Raw genomic sequence first — 25,765 nt, forward strand, 5'->3', positions numbered from 1 at the left:
AAGGAGATTTAAAAAGAGCAGATGCCTCACAGCTCAGTCCAACTACCTTGTTCTATTCAAGGATGTAACCTCCTCTAGCCTGCTGGGAATGACTGGAAGATTAATTAGAGCAGAAATAAAATGATGGAGTAGAACTGAACAGGTGGAGACAACACCACCGCCACACACAGGCCTGGTTCTAGGTACCAAAATAATATTGAATTGTGTTTAGATGCTGTCAAGTCACAGGTGGCCTGGAAGGATAAGGTCTAAATTCTTCATAATCTAGGACAGGGAATATTTCTATGTTGCTCACTCATCGTAAAAAAAATGCTACAACATGTATAAGAAAAAGCTCTGAGCTATATAATCATGTAAGTTAAAACATTTCCTTTTTATTTAACTATTAAGGAAAAGAAAACTGGGCAAAGAAGAACTGCCCGTTGTACATTTACCAGAATTCTGGATCCGCCATGTTTTTATAAACTGAGTATCAGGAGGTATCGACTCTCCTTCTCCTATGGTGACATCTTCAACAAAGGACATAGAGGGCACGCTGATGTTTGGGCTCTCAAAGTCATAATAAGCGCCAATTGCTGCTTGTAGGTTCCTACAAACAAAGAAAAAGGCAACAGACTTCAGTCCTATCCAGAGGGCGTTATCCTAAGATATTACTTAATTGTCAACCAAAGGAAAAAGCCCATTTCTTAGCGTTTGTCATGGCACCTCAGACTTCTTGTGTGTAAGTCTTCGAAGCCGTTGATTCTGGAACAAAAAACAAACAAAAATACCACCAAGGAATGGCAAAAATTACAGGCCAAAGCCCTGCTACAAACTTATCACTTAGAGAACAAGGGCAGCATTCAAACTGCATAGCAATCAAATCTCTTGCCCTCAAATTCTGAACACAGTCTGAAGTAGTGCTGGCCCACTCGAAGATGGCAGCTCACCGTGCTGCTTTGATGTGTGTCACTCCCCTCTTCCGAGTCTCCTGTTCCAGGGCTTTGACCTGTAATTTTTCTCATTCCGGGTACCATACCAAATCTGTCCAACTGTACAACTTTGGATCTGTTCCTGTTTCACTTCCTTGGCTATGACTGAGCCGGTTTGAACTGGTTCAAAGGCCTGGTGTCAGTGCAGGCATTGGACTCTTAGGAGGCTTACAGTGTCTCCTGACAGGTTCTGCCAGCCACTTCTGGGCAATAATGTTCGCATTATTTGAGGTGACAGGCAGGACACCTGCTTTCTAATGTATTTGGTAAGTAGCTGAGCCAAGGTAGGTTGGATGATTCAAAGAGAAACAAAAGTTCATTGGTTCAACTGAAGACTTCATTTGGGAACCAAAAACTTTAAAAAATGATCTCCTGGACATGGAGCCACAAATTTTCCCTGAAAAGTATGCATCTTTTCCAGCCAAATCTTACCGGGGTTTATGTTATTGAGTAATGATCTGAGATGAATATGTAGATGGGTTATTTAATGGCATACTTTACTACAAATCTGAAGACCTGCAGCAGATTTAAAATTCCAACTCCTGTCACAACTTTTTAAAATATAGTGAGATTATCGAACATGAATCAAGTTTTATATACTGTATGATGGGTAGATAAGGCTGTTCACTGTACCATTTCTTTCTCTGGATTCTCAGGTATGGTTTTAGCAATGCAAGAACTCTGTAACAGTAACAATAAAAAAAAACACAAAACCCACCAAGACCAACAAACTTATGCATTGCTATCAATTTCCTTCCAAAGTACCCACATAAAAAGTAACAAATATTAGTGCCATCAGCATCAATATGATGAAATCTCTCTCTTACCCACAAGGATAACTGGTATAGGTAAGGAAGTCAATTAAAAGATATCTCTTCTGTAACTGTGACTGCGGAATTCTAAGACACTCCATCTTAAAAAAATATTTTAATTATTTGAAAAAGTAATACATGCACATGGTTCAAAGTTTCACACAATGAAAAATACCCATCTTACCTCTTCCTCCCTCAAAACACACACACACACACACACATAACCATTCTTTAACATTCTTCCAGAAGGTCTCTTATGCACTTACAAATAAATAAGATATATATTCATATTGCCTCCCCTTTTTTAACACAATTGGTAGTATATTACACACTGCCCTTTGCTTTATTCCCTCAACACTATCTTGACGATATTTCCATGTCAATACATTCCTCCTTTTTTAGAGCTATATCCATTGTATAGATGCATTATTATTTATTTAACCAGTCCACTTTTGAATTTGGTTCCAATCTTTTATTCTTCCATAAATAACCTTATTTATGTACACAGATTGTACACATCCATCTGTGGGATAAATTCCTGTAAGTGATATTGCTGGGTCAAAAGGTATATATGCACTTGTGGTTTTAACAGATAGGTCCGAACGGCCCTTAGCAAAAGTTTACTTACTGGTCCCACCAAGAATGTATGAGAGTGCCTACTTCCCCACTTGCTCATCAACTGTGTTTCTCCAATGTTTTGGATTTTTGCCATCCTGACAGGTAAAAAATAATCTCAGTGAGATCTTAAAACACTTTTCACTTATTACAAGAGAGACTGAACATCTTTTTACATGTTTAAAAGACACTTACAGTTTCTTTTCTGGAAGCACCATTTTGTAAATATTGGTGTTCTTTTTATTTACTCGCAGGCTCTCTGTTGTTACAAGGAACTACCGAGCACACAAACCAGAGTCCTCAATTGAACAGAATCACATGATTGACAGCTTGGTACATCAGTGCAGAAACCAAAGCCACTAAGGGGTTTAAGTAAGCTGTGTTCATTACAGAGATCAAAGAAATTGGTGGTAATTACATTAACTGCATCTCTTCTGGTCTTAATCATCATGCCAAGTCCCCACAGTAGACAACAACCCAAGCTGCATTTTTCTAAACATAACCCAACCATAAGCCAGCGGATCCACTGAGTTGTTTTTAATTATGCATGAACATAGTATGAAACAAGTTCTCACAACAGTACAACAGACATGCTATTAACAGCAAAAACTTTTCTGTTGGGGAGCCTGTCTGCTCTTCCAGGTGTTTGCAGCTGCCAGAAAGCAAGGCTATATTTAGAGCAGCTACTTCAAGCCAAGTCTCATGCAATGGTGGCCTGTCATATTAGTCAATAATGACTGGAATTATAACACCAACTGCCTGCCTATCATGTGCGTGAAATAAATTTACAGGGAACAGAGCTGGGCCAGAGACCAAGCTGCTCCTGTTTGCTTGACCCTTCGGGAAGGCTCGGGCTTTAGTTTTCCTAGCAACTTCCTATCTAGCTGATAGTAATCCAAAGTGAGGGATACGTGACTGGTCAAACTTGGGGGAAGTCCAGCTTCTACTACCCACAAACTGGCTTATGAGTAAGTACATCTGGAATCAGCCTTAGAATTCAAGATCAGGGGTAAAATGAAGGAGAGGAAAAGAAGACTTCTTTGCATTTTGTTCTTTTGAAAACATTTTAGAAGAGCTACATGCCGGCTTTTTGTAAAGACAATTTTTTTGGTTGTTGTTGCAGGTCTCTAGCTAGTAGCCTGCTGAATTGTTTTCTGTTCACTTGGCTGTAAAATATGCTTGGGAGGGAACAAACTATTTGTGCACTCAGGACAACTGCCAATTCTCATCCCCAGCCTGTGTCATATTTTACCACTTGGCTCTGCCATTAGGACAGGACTTCGAGACCATTGCAGCAGGAACTAACAAGTGGAAAATCAAGCCACCATATTTAGGCAGATCCAGCCCTCTCTCCTCAAATCTCCTTTCACACACCCCAACCCATCCCACAGCCAAAGCCAACAAAACCACTTATTTATACCTGTACTACATAGGTAACTCAGTTAGAGAAAGATTAAGAAAGTTTTAAAACCCAAACTGAAACTGAAAGTAGTGAACTGGAATTCTAGCAGGAAGCAGGGGTGGAAGATGACAAAGCAAATTCATTTCCCAAGCATGAGGTGGAAAGTGGAGACTTTTCCCCACTGGTGCTCTAACCAATGAGACAAAAACATAGTTCCAAATGTAGGTAGCTGGCTCCTTGATGTTCGAACTATTTGGATTACGGCCCTACTGGACTAAGTAACAGCAAAAACCAATTCAGTGTCAGAACAAGTAGGCAGGATAGCATGTATACCCATTCAAAACAACATACTCGGCTATTATTAGCCAACAAGAAATTCTACATCAAACAGAGCTGGCTGCGGCGATGGTAAAGGAGAACACTGACCCAGGATCCAGTCCAGTATCGAGATTAAACTTCCAGGTTCCTTCAGTGTCTTTGCTCAAAAAAAAAAATTTAATCTGATATCAGATGTTTAAAAGCACCCTGATGAACAAAGAGAGGCAGTGTAACCTAGTGGAAAAAAAGCACAGGCTTTGTTTGAAGTCAGCGCCTACTCTTGGCTGTGGGGCTTTGAGCAAATGGCTAAGCCTCTATGTTAGTTTGCTCATCTGTAAAACTAGAATGATACCACCCACCTCATTATAAGGTTGGCTGGGAAGAGCACATGAGGCAATGTATGTAAATATTGTAGGCTGGCAGTCATTCATTCAACAAATATTCAATTAATGAGCATCTATCCATGTGCTAGGCATTCAGTTACAGGATAGAGCAGATAGCAAGACAGGCAAGGTCCCTTCCCTCAAAGCTTATAGTCTAATAGACAGCAAGCAAATAGGTAACACTCAAACAAGGTTAGGCCCAACTGCTTCTCACGCAAAGGCTAACAGCCCAAGGCAGCTAGCTATTCCTACTTTAGCATGAAAAATGGGTTTGGTGCACAACACAGTTTTAACTGCACTGATAATAAATAACCTGATTCAGAGAAAAAGAGTTTGGTGACGCTGATATGAACTCCCTGATGAAATGAAATTTTGTAACTGAGAAACAGTATCAGGCAACCTTTTATTTTATAGATGAGGCCACTGGTGCCCCGGCAAGTAAAGTAACTTGCCCCTGGCTAGGCAGTCCAACTTTGTAGAACTCAGAGCCACAGCTATTCAAAGGCAGAAAACTTTTAACTTACCCAGAATTTTCTGACTATCTAATAGCACTCTGAAGATCTTTATTATTATTATTATTGAACTTTAGATGCAGGTTTACAGAACAAACTAGTTTCTCATCAAACAGTTAGTACAGACATTGTTTTATGACATTGATTAACAACCCCACGATATGTCAAAACACTCTCCCTTCTCAATCCTGGGTTCCCTATTACCAGCTTTCCTGTTCCCTCCTGCCTTCCAGTCCCTGCCCCAGGGCTGGTGCGCCCCATTAGTCTTGTTTTATTCCATGGGCCTGTTCAATCTTTGGCTGAAGGGTGAACCTCAGGAGTGGCCTCATTACTGAGCTGAAAGGGTGTCTGGGGGCCATATTCTCAGGGTTTCTCCAGTCTCTGTCAGGCCAGCAAGTGTGGTCTTTCTTTTGGGGTTAGAATTTTGTTCTACATTTTTCTCCAGCTCTGTCCAGGACCCTCTATTGTGATCCCTGTCAGAGCCGTCAGTGGCGGTAGCCGGGCACCATCTAGTTGTACTGGACTCAGTCTGATGCAGGCCATGGTAGATGTGGTCTATTAGTCCTTTGGACTAATCTTTCCCTTGTGTCTTTAGTTTTCTTCATTCTTCCTTGCTCCCGAAGGGGTGAGACCAGTGAATTATCTTAGATGGCTGCTCACAGGCTTTTAAGACCCCGGACGCTACTCACCAAAGTATAATATAGGACATTTTCTTTATAAGCTCTGTTATGTCACTTGACTAGATGTTCCCCATGACCGTGAAGATCTGGCTTTCTTAAGAGCATATTAATTACCATGATAGGTAATTCTATAAATGAATTAGTTGTAACTATCTTGTTAAACTGGACTCTTGAAAATGATTAAATAACTAATCTCGTACATATTCATAAACATACACATTTATTTCAGTATTACGTATACCTACATAAGGCAAAAAATTACTGGTCTTATGAAGAAAAACCATCCATACTGAATATATAGCCAGGAACATCACTCAAAAACTTGGTGGTAGAAAACAGTTACAGAAATCAGGAAACTGGGATTAAAGAGGGTAGGGTGGAGGGCGGGGGGAGAGAACGCCAGAAATTAGAGTATTAGCTCAAATTCCCAGGGAAATAAATTTAGAAACTTTCTCCTTCCATTCTTTGAAAGTGAGTAACTGAAAAAGACCCAAATTATTTGAGAGGAAAACAAAACAAAACAAAAAACTGACCATCTTATATGGGTACAAATTAAAGTAGGAAACTATAATGAGCCGATCAGTTAGGTACGAACAACTGCATTTTAGGGCTTTGGGCCATACTTATCCCCAAATCACAGTAAGTTTCCCTTACCTGTGGTATGCCAAAGAGGTTGTTATTAAGGCCACAAGGCCATCAGTAATCAGAAAGACCTTACTAGCTCTGAATGACAGAAAAGGTATCTGACTGGAAAAAGGGTCAGCTGACTAAAGGCTATCCAATAACAACTCAACAGGAATCAAACACGGAAGACTGAAAGAGGGTCAAAAGATATGTACTTGTGACTAGCTTGAATTTTAAGGCCTGGGAAGAACGAGAATTTCATTAAAACTGAAAGACGACTATAGGTAGAGAATGGGAGTTGGAGCTAAAGAAGACTGTCAATGTTTTCAAACCTAAAAATTAACTCATGAATGATACTATCTAATATGGGAAGACAGCAACAAAAAAGAAAGAACTTGTGGTAGATTTCATTAAGAGGGGCGATAACGTTTATACCACGATTTAGCCATTTCTTAGAGCTCTAGCAAGTCCAAGATCCTATTTCCTCTCTCTTCCTGGCTATTTATTCTTTAATTACTTTTAGAACTGGTCCTTCTATCATCAGTAGCTATATTTTTTCCAAGTAGAAAGTAAACGAAAGCACTCGTCATGAAAAGAAAAGTGGTGGAACTGTTCTAGATTTAAAGAGACACAACAACCAAATGCAATATATGGTCCCGAGGTCTTTGATTGGATCCTGGAACAAGAGAGGAAATTTGAATATAAACTGGATTTGTGTTAGTAAAGAATTTTTGTAAATTATCTTAGGTAATAATACTATATAATTAAGTAGGAGAATGCCCTTATTTTTAGGAGATACACGCTAAGTTATTTATAGAAGCCCTGGTGGTGCTGTGGTTAAGGCACTCGACTGCTAACTGAAAGGCTGGCAGTTCGAAACCACCAGCGGCTCCATGGGAGAAAAATGTGGCAGTCTGCTTCTGTAGAGATTTGGAAACCCTACAGGTTGCTATGAATCAGAACCAACTAATCAGCAGTGGGTTCTGGTTTGATGTAGAAGAATGCCCTTATTTTTTGGAGATGTATGGTAAGTATTTAAGGATGAATGGAGACGACCGCTACAACTTTCAGATGATTTAAAAACTTTTTATATAAAGAAAGTGAATATGATAAAAACATTAACCACTGTTCAACCTAAGTGGAAAATATAAGGATACACACACTACGGTTCTTTAAAATTTTCTGTAGATCTGAAAAGGTTTATAATAAAAGGTTAAGGCTGGTGGGAGGACAGAAGGAAGAGAAGGTGTCTTTTTTCTGCCACTGGAAGATGTCAAAAAAATTCAACGCACAGAATTACTGCAACCCTCTCGAGAACATCAGGGGCCGTATCAGGAGGCTTACCGAGGATGAGGCAGGTAAGCTGAGGATGACAGATCAGAAATGAGAAAATAATTGCTGTGTCCTTGATGATATAGTCGAATCACTAAATCAGGCAACTCCAGAGCCATCCCACCTTGGGTATTCTTGTCATCAATTTACTTACTGTAGTTTTTTTTTAAAGGGTAGAATCTGAAAACCTAGTAATTTGACACTGGCATTGAGGTTCAGTTTCTTAGTGTCTTTGGCTAATGTGTTAGGATCAAACTTTTCTCCCTTATTTTTTAATTGAGGCAAAGTCACATAACATACAATGAACGATTTTAAACCGTACAATTAGCAGCATTTAGTGTAGTGTATACACAGTACTGTGCAACCACTACCTCCCTCTAGTTTCAAAACATTTTCAACACCCCAGACAAACACCTCACTCAACTCTCCCCTCCCTCCATTCCCTGGCAACCACTAATCTGTCTTCTGTCTCTATGGATTTGCCTATTCTAGAGTGTCATATAAATGCAATCACACAATATATGACCTTTTTTGTCTGTCTTCTTTCACTTAGCATAATGTTTTCAGGGTTCACCCAAGTTGTACCATGTATCAGTACTTCATTCCTTCTTACAGCTGAATAATATTCCATTGTATGGACATACCACTCTTTGTTTATCCATTCGTCAGCTGACAGACATTTGGGTTGTTTCCACTTTTTACTATTATGAATAATATTGCTTTAAACATTCATGCACAAGTTTCTGTGTATGTCAGGGTTGTATCCTTTCATTATACTTATTCGATCTGTATGCTGAGCAAATAATCCAAAAAGCTGAACTATATGAAGAAGAGAGGGGGGCATCAGGATTGGAGGAAGACTTACTAACAACCTGCAATGTGCAGATGACACAACCCTGCTCGCTGAAAGTGAAGAGGGCTTGAAGCACTTACTGATGAAGATCAAAGACCACAGCCTTCACTATGGATTACACCTCAACGTAAAGAAAACAAAAATCCTCACAATTGAACCAACGTGCAATATCATGATAAACAGAGAAAAGACTGAAGTTGTCAAGGATCTCATTTCACTTGGATCTACAATCAATGCCCATGGAAGCAGAGTCAAGAAATAAGACGACGCACTGCATTGGGCTAATCTGCTGCAAAGAAATCTCTTTAAAGTGTTAAAAAGCAAAGCCGTCACTTTAAGGACTAAAGCACACTTGACCCAAGCTATGGTGTTTTCAGTTACCTCATATGCATGTGAAAGCTGGACAATGAATAAGAAAGTCTAAAGAATAACTGATGCCTTTGAATTATGGTGCTGGTGAAGAATACTGAATATACTGACTATACCACAGACTGCCAGAAGAACAAACACCACAAATTCACAAACAGCCAGAAAAAGAGAGGCCTGATAACATTCCAGTCTCTGCTTTTAGTTGTTTCTGAAGTCCAAATTAAATTCCAAACTTAGGTTCTGCAGTGCAATGTGTTCCTCTTATACATGGCCTTTCTGGCCTAGGGTTTACAATTCTGCCAAAAATGACTGACTGATGAGGCTGCAATCTGCCTGTGATCGGTCTACTTTACACACCTTGCAGGGACTTATCTACTTGCTATGCAAATATTGGTGCATAAAACCACCCAGTAGGATTGAGTGACCTGTAGGGTTTAGTTGGTCTGTGGTCTGCTGGGAAGGCCATGCCTTGAAATTGACGAGGAGCTTGCCTGTTTAAGCAGCCACCCCCAGAGATTTTTAAAGGCAAGGGAAGAGAGAAAGATGAGGAAGGAATCTCCTAAAAGAGCTATAATATGGGTCAGGATTGCATGGTGGGCTTCACAGCCCATGGAGAAAGACAGAGAGAGAGAATGTGAGCTGAGCACCATGGAGCAGGAGGCTTGCTAGTGGGATGGGTTTCCTCCAGGCACTTGTAAGAGGAGCTAGAAGAGCTGTAACACTTGCTTAAGCAGAGCAGAGGCCTGGAAGAGGTCCAGTGGAAGAGACAGCAGAAAGGTACTGTTAGGAGGGCAGCACCAAGCAGCTGCTACACTGGCCATGAGCTGGGCCAGTAAGCAGTAGAGAGGCCCATGGTGGGGAGCCTAAAGACAGAGAAGTGCACATGCATGGCTGAGAACGGGGCGTACACTGCTAAGGGATGGGTCTGCCTGTGGGAATGGCCGGTAAGGGTTATTAGTTAGCATAGCCAAGAAGTTGAGAGCTGTCCTGGTTAGAAGCTGTCCTGAGTGACAAAGTTGATCCTGATCCTAAGCTGTAGCCTGTTATTTCCCTAATAAACCATATAATTGTGACTATGGTCTTTGAGTTCCGTGTGGCCATGATGATAAATTAGCAAACCCAGCAGAGGAGTATAGTGTGTTGTGGGGGGGATCAGCTGGTGTCAGAAATGGTGAAAAAGTTAGAGAATAGAGGTATGTCTGATCTCCATCTCATAGCAACCAACTTTGTGCTGATCCTGATTCTTATCTCTCAGGAATTTAGACTGGCTGTAATGCTAGAGTATGAGTTCTAAGATACCACAGTATCCTCATTACTAATTCTTATTTCTACTTAGGCTAGTTTAAGACAGGGTTCTGTTCATCATCTCCAATAAAGTCCTAACTAACTGATACAAAAGTGAAGTACTGCAAAAGTGACAAACCTAAAATGTGTAACTAAGTCAAAGTGAGGTGGGAAGAAGTGAGGCCTCCTACATCTCCAAATGGGAAGCTGGCAGTCCTTGCACAGCAGCAAAGCAGTTGGTTACACTCTATGCACTCTAAAGCTGGATGGAGTTTTAGGAGCTTTGGACAATAAAAGGGAATTGTCCACAGAAGACTGTACTGACTTCAATAAGGTTCTACAAGAAGAAGACACCACCCAATCTGACTCCCAGAGAGGAGATATGATACAAAACAAGAACATAGCTTAAGTAAAACCCCTTCTGCCTAAAGTCAGAGATCTAAAACCTCTGAAGGTCAGATGTATTTTTGCTGAATTCCAGAAACTGAATTCTTGCCCCATTAAGAGACTGAGCAGCCCTGACAGCTGGCAAGAGCCCCTTTCAAAACATTTCTCGCAGGAACCCTTCCCAAAAGTGCTATTACACACACAATAAAGTATATCTAATAGAAATACAGCTTGGGAGGGGGGCAGGTATACGGTGTGACATTCCATAAAAGAGTTGAGAAAGGTTCTAACCTGGAACTTTCCACTTGTGTCCTTAGGTAGAAACCTTTATGCTGGAAAGATAAGCTGAGGTAAAGGACCAGACCTAATCCTAACTATTCCCCCTCGAAAACCTGCAGATTAAAAATTCTATAATACTACTGGAGTTGGCTATGATCAAATAGAATGCCCAACATGAAATGGACAAACAGTGAACTAAAGTTTTAAGGTAATTCTATCATCAGGGGCCTAGAATTATTCTACCCCTCGTCAACCCTGGATCCAAAAAACAGCACTTACTGGGAGGGGAAAGCTATTGCAACATAGCCTCCATAAAGGGAACCATCCCCCACCCGACCCCTACATAACTTATGACCCTTCTCAGGGATGGTCTTAAAGGACATCACACATGGGGACTCCTTCTGGAGACAGCCAGGCCAAGGCCCTCAAATCTCTGCTAGTGAAATGAGTTAACTGGTGATCATAAGACTTGCTGATTCTCTCTTACTTCCCCTGCCCTGCAAAAGATGGTATATGCTCTGTATTCTTTTTGCTTGAATCCCTAGGGGTGAGAACAATGCCTGGCACACAGGAGGTACTGAATAAATATTCGTTGAGTGAATAAACTAGTGACAAAAATATAATATTTTTCCTTTCTCTTTTTTATGTGTTTTTTCTCTCACCACTGTATACTGGGACTATATGATGAGGGACAGGGGAAGGCAAAACAACAACAACAAAAATCTATCATTTAGGCCTCAGATTTTAAGATCATGAAACTTTATATCTAGAGTAATCAAGATCAAACTTGGGAAAACATGGTTATCACCCAGAAACCTTCAGCTAGTGGGATGCGGAGCTCGTGACAGTAAGTCAAAATATCAAAGCTGGACCTGACTTGGGATCATCTCCCACTGGGGAGAGGGATGAGAGCATTTATAGATGTTACTTGTTTAGGCAATGACCCCATTTTCCATAAAAAAAAAAGGACTCCGTAAAAACAGGGTGAGGTGACTCCAGAGTTGACATGCAGAGGAATTTGGAAATGCAACTGAGAATTTCTTTCAGTGTATCTGGTCTACAAACTACATGTTTGGGAGCTTTTGACAAATCAAGCCCACTGCAAATACTCAGATACAACATAAAACCAAAAACCAAACCCAGTGCCATCGATTCGATTCCGACTCACAGCAACCCTATAGGGCAGAGCAGAACTGCCCCAGAGAGTTTCCAAGGAGCGCCTGGCAGATTCTAACTGTCAACCCTTTGGTTAGCAGCCGTGGCACTTAACCACTATGCCACCAGGGCTTCCCAGATACAACATACACAGAAGGAAACCTGAAGGCAGTTTGAGTGCTTGGTTCCAAATGCTCCTGAAGCTCAAACACATCTGTCCTTGGGTTCTAGGCAACACAGCTACATCCTTCAATAACCCCCACCCCTTTTTAGCATTATCTAGTTTGAAGTGAATTTTTTCCTTGCAGTACAATATCATACCAAACCAGGTGCTGCTGAGTCACCGCTGACTCACTGCAATCCCATGTGCGTCAGATTAGAACTGTACTCCATAGGGTTTTCAACGGCTGGTTTTTTTGAAGATCGCCAGGCCCTTTTTCAGAGGTGCCTCTGGGTGGATTCAAACCTCCAATCTCTTGGTTAGCAGCCAAGTGTGTTAACTGTTGCACCACCCAGGGGCTCCTACAACATAAGTCAAAAGCAAACCCACTGCCGTCAAGTCAATTCCAACTTACGGCCACCCCATGTGTTACAGAGGAGAACTGAGATCCACAGCGTTTTCTCATCTATAATCTTTGTAGAAGCCGATTACCAGGACTTTCTTCCACAGCACCACTGGGTGGGTTCAAACCGCCAACCTTTGGTTAGTAGTCAAGCGCAAACTGTGCCACCCAGGGACCTCTTGCATCATAATAGGCACTAATTATTTCAGAACTGTATAGGGTGTTCAGGGACAGAGTCTGTATGCCTGGTGCAAAGGCTATGAAAAGAGGCAGAAGAGGAGATGGAAAGGTAAGTTAAAACTTAACTCAGATAGGATCAATATGCTTCATTAAGAAATTTGGACTTAGTCCTATAAGCAAGGAAGAACACCTAAGGGTTCTTTTAAAAAACAATTTTATTAAGGTATAATTTATATAGCATAAAATTCACCATTTCAATTGTATATTTAATGAGTTAGTAAAGTTAGTGAGTTGTACAGCCATCACCATATTTTGGAACATGTTCATTATTCCAGTAGTATTCCTCATGCCCATTTATGGTTAGTCCCCATTCCAAAATCTCCATCCCCAGGAAACCACTAATCCACTTTCTGTCTCTAAAGATCTCTCTTTTCTGGTCATTTCATATAATTGGAATCATACAGTATGTTCTTTTTGTACATCTGGCTTCTTTCACTTAACAATGTTTTATGAGGTCCATCCATATTGAAGCATGCATCAGTGCTTTATTTTTATTGCAAGAAGTATTCCATCGTATGAATATACCACATTTTGTTTATCCATTCGCCAGCTGATGGACATTTGGGTTGTGTCCATTTTTGGCAATTATGATTAATGCCATTATAAACATTCAAGCACTTAAAGGTTTCTAAGCATGGTGCTGACATTCTCAAATCTGCTTTTTAAAAAGATAAACTCTGGCAGATGTTTGGAAAATAAATTGAAAGAGGGAAGACACTAGAAGCAAGAAGACCACTAGAAGGTTAAACCTGTTGGCATCAATTCCGACTCTTTGCAACCCTATATGACGGAGCAGAACTGCCCCATGGGGTTTCCTAGGGCTGTAAAACTTTAAGGGAGTAGACTGTCAAATCTTTTCTCCCACAAAGCTGCTGGTGGGTTTGAACCATGACCTTTCAGTTAACAGTTGAGTGCTTAACCACTGTGCAACCAGGGTTCCTCTAGTGATCCTTTAATTACAGTGTAGAACTACCTTAGGGTTTTCCAGACTGAAATATTTACAGGAACAGATGGCCAGGTCTTTTCCTACATGGAACAGCTGATGGGTTCAAACCACCAACCTTTCAGTTAGCAAACAAGCACTTCACCACTGTGCCACCAGGGCTCTGTTCTAAAGGATCAGACAGATATTTATTCAAGTATGAAAAAAAAGGTTTGAAATAAGGTTAACAGCAATGGCCATGGTTGCAAAAACATTCAGCTGATAAAACTAAGGACCAACTGGATATGGAAATGAGCAAAGATTTGAGTATAGTACTGAGGTGCCTAGCATGCTCAAGATGGTAATAGAAGATACCATTTTCCAAGAAAACAAATCCTAAAAGGGAAAAGATTTGGGGAAGGGAAAAACAAGGAGTTTGTATGCAAAGCACTGTGATGGGTGCTTGAAATTCCCTAGGTTTTTTGCTGCTGTTGTCTGTTTTTAGTTTGTTTTGTTCTGTTTGCAACCCCCGGTCATTTATTTTAAAAATCCTACCCCCACCTGCATCCCATTACCATCAACTATACTGTCTATTACCTCTTTTGGGGCAAAGACAGTCTATAAAGTTTTATCTAATTAGAAATGGCCACAATACTGGAAGTACTTATTCTTCCTGCTCTCAGTCAAACAGAAGTAACTATTCCATGAAATACTATTTCATAACTCACTCTAGGTACTTTCCACCTTGCCCAAATCTTCACTGTTGAGCTTCTTGCTCAGAACCTCAAGAATTCTTACAACTGCCATCTGCATTCAGGCATACACAAGTTTTGCAATTGTTTAAAAAGAAAAGCACCAAGCATTTTATTTCTTTGAACTTTACCTCATTCCTACCAACTTCTCTTCTGTCTTTGTAAGCATTATTAAACATCTATGTATTTCACATATATGACAAGGCATACAGGTGTCTCAGTTACAGAGGCTTCCTTGACATATCCAAACCACTTGCAGGACTGGTCTACTGCGTTAAAAGGCTTGGCACCACAGTTCTGGGGAACAACTTAGTCAACTGGCATAATATGGCTCACAAAGATAATGTTCTAATCCTAGTTTGGTGAGTAGTGCCTGGGATCTTAAAAGCTTGTGAGTGGCCATCTAAGATACAACTACTGGTCTCTATTCATATGAAGCAAAAAAAAAATGAAGGAAATCAAAGGCTCAAAGAAGAAACTAACCCACAGGACTAACAGCCCACATGAACCACAGCTTCTTCTAACCTGAGACCAGGAGAACTAGATGGTGCCCAACTACCACTAATGACCATTCTGACCAGGGACTAATGATCGTTCTGACCAGGGACACGATAGAAGGGTTCAGATAGACTGGGGGACAATGTGGAACAAAACTCAAATTACTGAGAAAATGCCAGGCCTACTGAACCAACAGAGAATAGAGAAATCCCTGAGACTACTGTCCTAAGATAACCTTTGAATGTGAAACTGAAGCTATTTCTGTAGGTCACCTTTCAGCCAAATAATAGACTGGCTTATAAAATACACAATATCACCTGTGAATAATGTGCTTCCGTAAAAAATGAACTATATATGAGACCAAATGGTCAAACCAAAAGCAAAGATGAGAAGGCAAGAAGTGGAAGAGAAGCTAGATTAATGGAAACAGAACAAACAGAATAGAAATACCGAGAATGCTAACACATCATAAAAACTGTAACCAATAATAACACAGAACAATTTGTATAAAAATTGTTAAAGGGAAAGGGTCAAAATAAAAATGGTGGCCCTATGACTTGAACAGATAGAAAAAGAGCAACAAAAGAAGACCACAGGCACTAGAACAAAAGAAATAATTAAGATTGCAGCAGAAACAAATGAAATAGAGAACAGAAAAACAATAGAAAGAATCAACAAGACCAGAAGTTGGTCCTATGAAAACATCAACAAAATCCAGACATCACTGGCCAAACTGACAAAGGAAGAACAGGAGAGGAAGCAAATAAGCCAAATAAGAAATGAAATGGGGGACGTTACAACAGACCCAACAGAAATGAAAAGGATCATAACGGAATACTATGAGAAACTATACACTAAATCTGGGGTCCTAAAAGCTTGAGAGCAGGCCATCTAAAATCCATCAATTGGTCCCAACCCACTTGGAGCAAAGGAGAATGAAGAACACCAATGACACAAGGAAAATATAGCCCAAGAGACAAAAGTGCCACATAAATCAGAAACTCCATCAGCCTGAGACCAGAAGAACTAGATGGTACCCAGCTACCAATAACTGCCCTGACAAGGAACACAACAGAGAGTTCCTGATGGAGTGGGAGAAAAGTATGGAACAGAACTCAAATTCACATAAAAAGACCAGACTTAATGGTCTGACTGTGACTGGAGGAACCTCTGAAGCCGTGGCCCGCAGATGCTATGTTAACCGAGGTCTAAAATCTTTGTCTTCAGACAAAGATTAGACTGGACTATAAAACATAAAATAATATCATAAAAAGCATGCTTCTAGTTCAGGCAGATACACGAGACCAAATGGGTGGCTCCTGTCTGGAGGCAGGATGAGAAGGCAGGAAGGGACAGGAGCTCGTTGGATGGACATGGGAAACTCAGGGTGGAAAGGGGGAGTGTGCTGTCACATTGTAGTGTCATATGCCAATAATGTGCATAAAATTTTGCATGAGAAATCAACTTGAGCTGTAAACTTTCAGCTAAAGCATAATAAAAAAATTATATGCCAACAAATTGAAAACCTAGAGGAAACGGACAAATTCTAAACTAACACAAACTGAGATAGGAAAGATGAACAGACCCGAAACAAGAGAAGAGATTAAAGAGGTAGTAATAAACTCCCAACAAAAGAAAGCTCTGGCCCAATGGCTTCATTAGGGAATTTTACAAACTTTCAGAGAAAAGCTCACACCAGTACTACTTAAACTATTTCAGAGCAAAGAAAAGAAAGGAATACTTCTGAATTCATTCTATGAAGCCAGCATAACCCTGATGCCAAAACCAGGCAAAGATATCACACCAAAAAAAAAAAAAATTACAGACCAATATCTCTCATGAATATAGATGCAAAAATTCTCAACAAAATTCTAGCCAATAGAATTCAGCATCATATCAAAAAAATAATACATGACCAAGTGGGATTCATACCAGGTATGCAAGGATGGTTCAACCTTAGAAAATCAATGTTTAGACCAAAGAAAAAAAAAAATCACATGATCATCTCAATTGACACAGGAAAGGCATTTGATAAAGTCCAAAACCCATTCCTGATAAAAAAAAAAACTCTCAAAAAAATAGGAATAAAGGGAAATTTCTCAAACATAATAAAAGGTATCTATACAAAGCCAACAGCCAACATCATTTTCAATAGAGAGAGGCCAAAAGCATCCAAATTGGTAAGGAAGAAGTACAACTATTCCTATTTGCAGTTATATGATACTACAGACAGCCCTAAGGACTCTAAAAGAAAACTACTGGAATAGAAAGATTCAGCACAGTAGCAATACAAGAGATAAACTTACAAAAATTAGTTAGATTCCTATACACCAATAAAGAGAACTACAAAAAGGAAATCAGGAAAGCAATAGCATTTATAATAGCCCCTTAAAAAATTAAATACTTAGCAATAAATCTAACCAGGGGCATAAAGGACCTATTCAAAGAAAACTACAAAACTCTGCTTCAAGAAACCACAGGAGACCTACATAAATGGGAAAACATACACTGCTCATGGATAGGAAGACTCAAAGCCATCTACAGATATAATGCAATCTCCATCCAAATACCAACAACATTTTTTAATAAGACAGAAAAACTAACCACCAACTTTACACAGAATGGAAGGAGGCCTGGATAAGCAAAGCATTACTGAAGAAAAGGAGCGCTGGTGGCCCAGTAGTTAAGAGCTCAGCTGCTAACCAAAAGGTCAGCAGTTCAAATCCACCAGCCGCTCCTTGGAAACCCTATGGGGCAGTTCTACTCTGTCCTATGGGGTTGCTTTGAGTCAGAATCCACTCAACGGCACCTAACAACAACTAATAACAACACTGAAGAAAAAGAACAAAGTAGGAGGCCTCACACTAACTGATCTCAGAACCTACTATACAGCCACGGTAGTCAAAACAGCCTGGTACTGGTAAAACAACAGACATGTAGACCGACGTAACAGATGTAAATCCATTCACCTATGGTCAGTTGATCTTTGACAAAAGACCAAAATGCATTAAATGGAGGAGAACACAGTTTTTCTAAGAAATGGCACTGACAAAACTGGATGTCCACCTGTAAAAACATGAAACAGGACCCACACCTCACACCATACACAAAAACGAACTAAAAATGGATCAAAGACCTAAATATAAAATCTAAAACAATAAAGGTCATAGAAGAAAAAATAGGGACAATGCTAGGAGCCCTAATACATGGCATAAAAAGAATACAAACTATAACTAACAATGCAGAAACACCGGAAGACAAACTAGATGATCGGAAGCTCCTAAAAATTAAACACTTATGCTCATCGAAAGACTTCACCAGATAAAAGCTTGCGAGGGCCATCTAAGATACATCTATTGCCCCCATCTCACTTGGAGCTGAGGGGAATAAAACCAAAGACACAAGAAAAATACTAGCCCAAAGGACCAAATAAAGCAGAGACTTCACTAGCCTGAGACCAGAAGAACTAGATGGTGCCTGGCTACGACCAATGACTGCCCTGACAGGGAACACAACAGAGAGTCCCAGACAGAGCAGGAGAAAAATGTAGAACAGAGCTCAATTCATATAAAAAGACCAGACTTAACGGTCTGACAGAGACTGGAGGAACCCCTGAAACTATGGCCCCGGACACTCTGTTGACCCAGAACTGAAACTATTCCTGAAGCCCACTCTTCAGACAAGAAATAAAACAAAAAATAACACATGTGAGGAATGTGATTTTTAGCACAATCAGATATATGAGACCAAATGAGGAGCTCCCATCCAAAAGCAGAATGAGAAGGTAGGAAGGGACAGGAACAGGACAAATGGACACAGGGAACTGGGAGTGGGAACTGCAATCAACGTCACAAACAAAATATGTATAAATTTTTGAATGAGAAACTAACTTGAGCTATAAACTTTCACCTAAAGCACCATTTAAAAAAAAAAAAAAAAAAAAGATTTCACCAAAAGAGCAAAATGAGAACCTACAGGCTGGGAAAAAATTTTTGGCTACAACGTATCTGACAAGGGTCTAATCTCTAAAATCTACAAAATACCTCAACACCTCAACAACAAAAAGAAAAATAATCCAATGAAAAAATGGGCAAAGGATAGGAATAGACACTTCACCAAAGAAGATATTCAGGTGCCTAACAGACACATGAGGAAATGCCTGTGATCACTGGCCATTAGAGAAATGCAACTCAAAGCTATCATGAGATACCATCTCACCTCGATACTGGCACTAATCAAAAAAAAAAAAAAAAAAAACCAGAAAAAAAAATGTTGGAGAAGTTGCAGGGAGATTGGAACTCTTATGCACTGCTGGTGGGAATGCAAAATGGTACAACCACTATGGAATATTATATGCTGCCTCCTCAAAAAACTAGAAATAGAAATACCATAGGATCCAGCAATCCCACTCCCAGGAATATATCTTAGAGAAATAAGAACAATCACATGAATAGACACATGCATACCCATTAATGTCCACTGCAGCATTACTCACAATAACAAAAAGGTAGAAACAACCTAAGTGCCCATTAACAGATGAATGGATAAACAAATTATGGTACATACACACAATGGAATACTATGCAACAATAAAGAACAATGATGAATCCATGAAACATCTCACAACATGGATGAACCTGGAGGGCATTATGCTGAGTGAAATAAGTCAGTCACAAAAGGACTAATATTGTATGAGATTAAGACAGGGAACAGAGAGGCCCCCAAATCCGCAAACAGAGTAACAGGGAATGGACCAGGGTGCAGAAAGAAAGCCATTCCCCAGAACAATGGGGCAGGGTATCAGAAAACAGCCTACAAACCTCTTTCAAAAAGTTGTCTTTCAGAAGCAGCTGGATAAAACCAGCCTGAGGGACATGCGCAGAACATCCACCTGTGACCGCTGTGTGACCTTCCACCAGGGGCAGTGAGGGGCCGTAGCCGCAGCGGCGGAATCGAACTCGGGGAGCGAGAGACTGCGCAGGCATGACATCCCATAGTAAGTCCTGCTATGGCAAAGGGTTTTCAGGTTTTATGGATCCCAAAGCCCTCCGGGACTGGAGCCATCTTAGAAAGCTGCTGCGCAGGCACTGTAATTAACATATCCCCGCCTACACCTATGAATAAACATGAATCTTTTCCCGCCCAAAAACTTTAAAAAACCCAGGCAAGTCTTTTGTTCCGTGAGATGGGGGTAAGCGTAGCTTAAGTGCTCCTTGTCTTTGCTTGCAAGCCTCTTCAATAAAGCTTTGCTCGTGTGGAAAACTCTCCGTGCCTTACCTGCTCATTCTTGACCCAGTAAGAAGAACCTTATTCCAGTAACAAGATCACTATTATAAAAACTCAAGGAAAGGTTTACACACAGAAAAAAAAAAACAATCTTTGATGGTTATGAGGGAGTGGAGAGGAGGAAATATCACTAACTAGATAGTAGACAAGTGGTAACTCTGGGGATGGGAAAGACAACATGCAATACAGGGGAAGTCAGCACAACTTGACCAAGGCAAAGTCACAGAAGCTTCCTAGGCACATCCGAACATCTGGAGGGACCCAGCTGCTGGTGCTCAGGGCTGTGGACCATGGTCTTGAGGGACATCTAGATCAACTGGCATAACATGGTTTACTAAAAAAATGTTCTACATCCAACTTTGGTGAATAGCATCTGGGGTCTTAAAACCTTGCAAGCAGCCATCTAAGATACAGCTATCGATCCCATTCCATATAAAGCAAAGGAAAATGAAAAAAACAAAGACACAAGGAAAATATTAGTCCACAGGACTAAAGGACCACATGAACCACAGTCTTTACCAGCATGAGCCCAGAACTAGATGGTGCCCGGCTACCACCACCGACAACTCTGACAGGGATCACAATAGGTCAGAGCAGGAGAAAAACGCAGAACAAAATTCAAATTCACACACACACACACAAAAGACCAGACTTACTGGTCTGACAGAGACTGCCAAAACCCCTGAGACTATGGCCCCCAGATACCCTGCTAACTCAGAACTGAAGCCACTCCCGAAGTCCACCTTTCAGCCAACGATTAGACAGGCCTATAAAACAAACGGTAACACATGTGAGGAACATGCTTCTTAGTTCAACCAAGTATACGAGACCAAATGGGTAACACCTGCCCAAAAGCAAAGCCAAGAAGGCAGGAAAACTGGACGAATGTACACGGGAGACACAGGGTGGAAAGGGGGAGAGCACGGACACAATGCAGGGATTGCTACCAATGACACAAAACAATCTGCAGGTCAGTTTTTCAATGAGAAACTGATTTGTACTGTACACTTTCACCTAACCCAAAACCAAACCCACTGTCATCGAGTCGATTCCAACTCATAGTGACCCTACAGGACAGAGTAGAACTGCCCCATAGAGTTTGCAAAGAGAGCCGACCTTTTGGTTAGCAGATGTAGCACTTAACCACTATACCACCAGGGTTTCCAAACTTTCATCTAAAGCACAATAAAATACTATTTTTTAAAAATCAGAAGAAAAAAAGTCTTTCTACTCAATTCCAAGCAGTGAGCCAGACACTTTGCAAATACGTATTTAATCTGCACAATAACTCTGAAAAAGATAACATTTCCCCTTTTCACAAATGAGAAAAATGGAGCTCAAAGAGATTAACGTAACCTAAGACCACCACTCTTAAGTGGCAGGCAAGGATCAATCATCCGATTCCTTGCTATTATTTCATGAATCAAAATATGAGACTAGTAGAAACAAAATCTTCTCTCCCAGACCGCTTGTTAGGTGGACTTCAGTTCTCTTCGACCTACCAATGATCTCCATGCTCAGTCATTTTATGGCTTTCTTAGCATCTGGTTCTTCCTTTAGCCTCTGCAGATTCTTAAAACCTATTTGTATCCAAAACAACTGCCATAAGTATATGTGCTAAAAGCCCAAACTCCTGTGGTCAAATCTATGAAGTTTCTGTGAATTCCACCCTAAAATACTAAAAGCTATCCAATAATCATCACCTAGATACATACATACATAATACACTTATATAAAAAAAAATTTTTTTTACGCACAAACACATATACATATAAAAGCATTATATATAACATATATAAATGGCCTAGCATAATGCTTGGCTCAGAGCAGACACTCAATGTTTACTGAATAAAAGAACAACTCTCATGAGAGAAAGAAAATCAATCTCGCATATCGTAAGAAAAAGTAATTTTAAATACATACGTCTAATTTATTTTAATAATTAATCAGAAACACGCGTAACTCAAATGTAGTCATGAGGAAACATCAGACAAACCGAAATTGAGGGACAGTCTACAAAAGCAAATGGCAGTACTCTTCAAAAATGTCAGCATCATAAAAGACACTGAGGAATTGTGAAAGTGACTGAGACATGACAACTAAATGTTGTGTGATCCATGACAAGTAAATGTTATGTGTGATCCTGAACTGGATCGTGGTTCAAAAAATTTTTTTTCTTTTGCTGTAAATGACATTCATGAGACATTTGGTGAAATCTGATTAAGCTTTATGAATTAGAAAATAGTACTGTATCAATGTGAATTTCCTGATTTTGATGGTTGTATTATAGTTATGCTGGCTTGACACAGTGGCTGCAACAGAGGGCTCAAACATAGTACCAATTGTGAGGATGGCTCAGGACCAGCCAACATTTAGTTCTGTAGCTCCGTTACGTATAAGGTTGCTATGAGTCAGCGCTAACATTATAGTTATATAAGTGAATGTCTTTGATTTTAAGAAATACACATGTAAGCATCAAGGTGATGCTGTCTTCTCAGTGTTCTGTATCAGGAGGCACATAAGCCCTACGAGTCCCACTGCTGGTGATGTTAACTTCGATCAATTGGTTAAGATGGTACCTGCCAGCTTTCTCCACATGAAGTCACTACTTTTCCCTTTGAAATTAATAAGCATTCTGTGAGGGAATACTTTATGTAAATAATTTGTTTTTCATCAACTTTTACCCACCAATTTTAGCACCCATTGATGATTTATGCCTGAAACAATTACTATGATGATTAACAACTGGTGAAGTTCCCTATTAGTATAACGGCTCTACAACTTGACTGTTAGAGTAAAAGTAAAAAATACTTTGAGTCATATAGTGTTTGATATAGTGCACAGGATACATACATAGACCACTTCTTGGTGTCTTCTCTGAAGGTCAAACTTCCTGTCCCAGGAAAACCTGTCTCCTAACTTAAAAAAAAAAAGCTAACCCTTGCACAGCTGCGTTAAGCAGAAAGTAAGAAAAATCAGGAGCTGCAGATTTTCATGACCAGGATCAGCTGGTATTTAAGATGCAGGGAGTACATGAAGCTGCAGCAGGAAGCACAGAAAATACTCAGGGACTTTGTAAATATCAAGAAGAGAACATAAGAAAATACCTAAGATTTTAAGTTGAGTCACATACGTAATAGAGAAATTGTAGGGGTTAAAGAAAAATAACTCTTGCACGTAAGGATGGTGAGACTTTGTCTCACATACTTTCGACATGTCATCAGGCAGGAGCAGTCCCAGGAGAAAGACATCAGGCTTGGTGAAGTAGAGGGTCGGTGAAAAAAAGAAATACCCTTGACGAGACGAAGTGACACAGTGGCGGCAACAATGGGCTCAAACATAGCAACAATTGTGAGGATGGTGCAGGACTGGGCAGTGTTTCATTCTGTTGTACACAGGATTGCTATGAGTCAGAACCAAACTGATAGAACATGTTAATGAGGCAGGATACAATATACAGGGTTAGGTTGTATGTTAAGGCAATCTCTTTTGAGATATAAAAGGGATTAAACAGGCAAGCAGAGAGACTGACCTTGTACCACCAAGGAGGAAGAGCCAGAAGCAGAGCATGTCCTTTGGACGCAGGGTTCCTGCGCTGAGAAACTCCTAAAGCTAGGTGAAGACGGATGCCAAGGCCTTCCTGAGGCAGACAGCCTCAGAGCCCAACCCTTCTAAGAGACACCTGCTCTGGCTTAACCTCCTACATCAAGCAAAACAGGCTGCACATTCTTCTGAAATTGTCTTGACAAGATAACCACAGAACAGGCCACAGATGGCCTCAACTTGCCTTTGGGTGAAGACTTAACATGCTAATGAATGAAAACCAACCTCTTCATCCATTCCAGGGGGATCGAACCCTTGTCTAGAGAAAATACATAGTCATCCCCAAGGCCTGAGTACCTGCGCAAAGGTCAATCCTGAATATTCATAGTAAATTTGCTTTCCTTTGTCTGCTCTCTGTAAAAGCCCATCTCCCCAAGCTGCCTGCCAGCAGTCTTAGAGGCAAGAGCTTCCTTAGACTGCTCCTTTCCTTGTACAATGAAATAAAGGCATCTTTCTGATCTCCCCCCAAAAAGGAAAGTAATTCTACCTTGGTCATATGAACTTTTAAGAGTGGCAGGACATCTAACCAGAGGAGTCCTCAAGTCAGTAAGAGACCCAGAACTGGCTAGATGAAGACATCTAGAAAAAGTGATAGAAACCATAGCAGATAAGCTTCCCAAGGAAGCAAATGAAAACTAAAAAAAAGTTCTAGGAAAGTGCTCTGAGGAATATTCACATTAAAATTACAAGAGGAAAAGAAGCCATAAATTTTCAAAGAAATGGAGATGAAGTCTGGGGCAACACCAAGTGCTGGGGAAAACTCAGGCCCCAGATCCTTGTACCTGTCCCAGCTTTGTGACATGTGCTCAGCCAGAGAAGAATGATTGTACGGGAGGACAGTGCTATACTGCAGCAGTGATAACAGGACAAACTTTTTTGTTTGTGGTGGGGATGGAGGGGGGAACAACAAACGTAAGCAGATCACTGTGTGCTGTGGTGAGAGGACAGCAGGCAGAGGTTGGGGGATTAAAAAAAAAAACTTGGTGCTTAGGGTATAAACTACAAAGGACAGAGTGGCCTCAAAAGTCAGCGCTAAAACAGAAAGCAGCTACCACAAAGGAAGACTTTCAGCTACATCATGGGAACCAAGCAAAACAAGACCTCACCTATTCTGCTGAATTTGTAGCCTGAGATTTTGCAGGTAGTAAAATAGTTTTTGCCACTTTAAGGTGAATTTTTAAATGGCAGGAAGCCTTCTCATCCTTTTTTTTTTTTATCTTTCAGAGAAACTGCAATTATGGGTTGGAAAACAGGCTTATGTCTGAACCCTCTATTGGACCAATTAGTTTATTAAGGGTAACTTAGGTCAGGAAACGGAGGGTTCCTAGAAGTAGAATGGGTAAGAGATAAGGAAAATAATTTCATATAAGTGCCAGTGAAGGAGTGTTTTTTATTTCAAGGGTTTAAATTTTGACTTAATTAAAAAAAAAAAAAAAGGTCAAGAAAGTGACCTTCCAGCTTGGAAAATGGAAACAATGAACTTTGAACTTTGTTTTTTTTTTTTTTTTCCCCAAATGAAAAGCCTCTCTACAACAGAGGCAAAAATGTCTATGTTGAAACATCTTTTGCTATGAAAGATAAAAACCACCAGATTTTGTTCTGACTTTATAAACTAACAACAACAAAAAAATAAGTAATTTAAAGCCAACTATTTAATATTTTGGGGGCCCTGTGGTACAGTGGTTAAGTGTTGGGCTGCTACCCAAAAAGGTCAGCAGTTCAAATCCACCAGGTACTCCTTGGAAACCCTATGGGGCATTCTACTCTGCCTTATAAGGTCGCTATGAGTCGGAATCGACTCGACAGCAACTGGTTGGTTTTTGATTTGGTGGCACAGTAGTGGTTAAGGGCTCAGGCTGCTAATCAAAGGGTCAGCTGTTTGAATCCACCAGATGCTCCTTGGAATATTTAAGAGCTATATTTCT

General features: G+C 40.3%; 1 protein-coding gene across 1 annotated transcript in view; it reads right to left on the reverse strand.

Moving 5' to 3' along the window:
* Positions 1-25,765, reverse strand: part of ILRUN (inflammation and lipid regulator with UBA-like and NBR1-like domains) — a 122,902-nt gene that overhangs the window by 65,183 nt on the left and 31,954 nt on the right. The window contains exon 2 of the mRNA XM_049890485.1: positions 435-589. Coding sequence (XP_049746442.1) covers positions 435-589 — 155 coding nt within the window. The remainder of the gene's footprint in view (positions 1-434; positions 590-25,765) is intronic.

The sequence above is a fragment of the Elephas maximus genome, chromosome 1 (genome assembly GCF_024166365.1).
Source record: "Elephas maximus indicus isolate mEleMax1 chromosome 1, mEleMax1 primary haplotype, whole genome shotgun sequence".
NCBI classification, from domain to species: Eukaryota; Metazoa; Chordata; class Mammalia; order Proboscidea; family Elephantidae; genus Elephas; species Elephas maximus.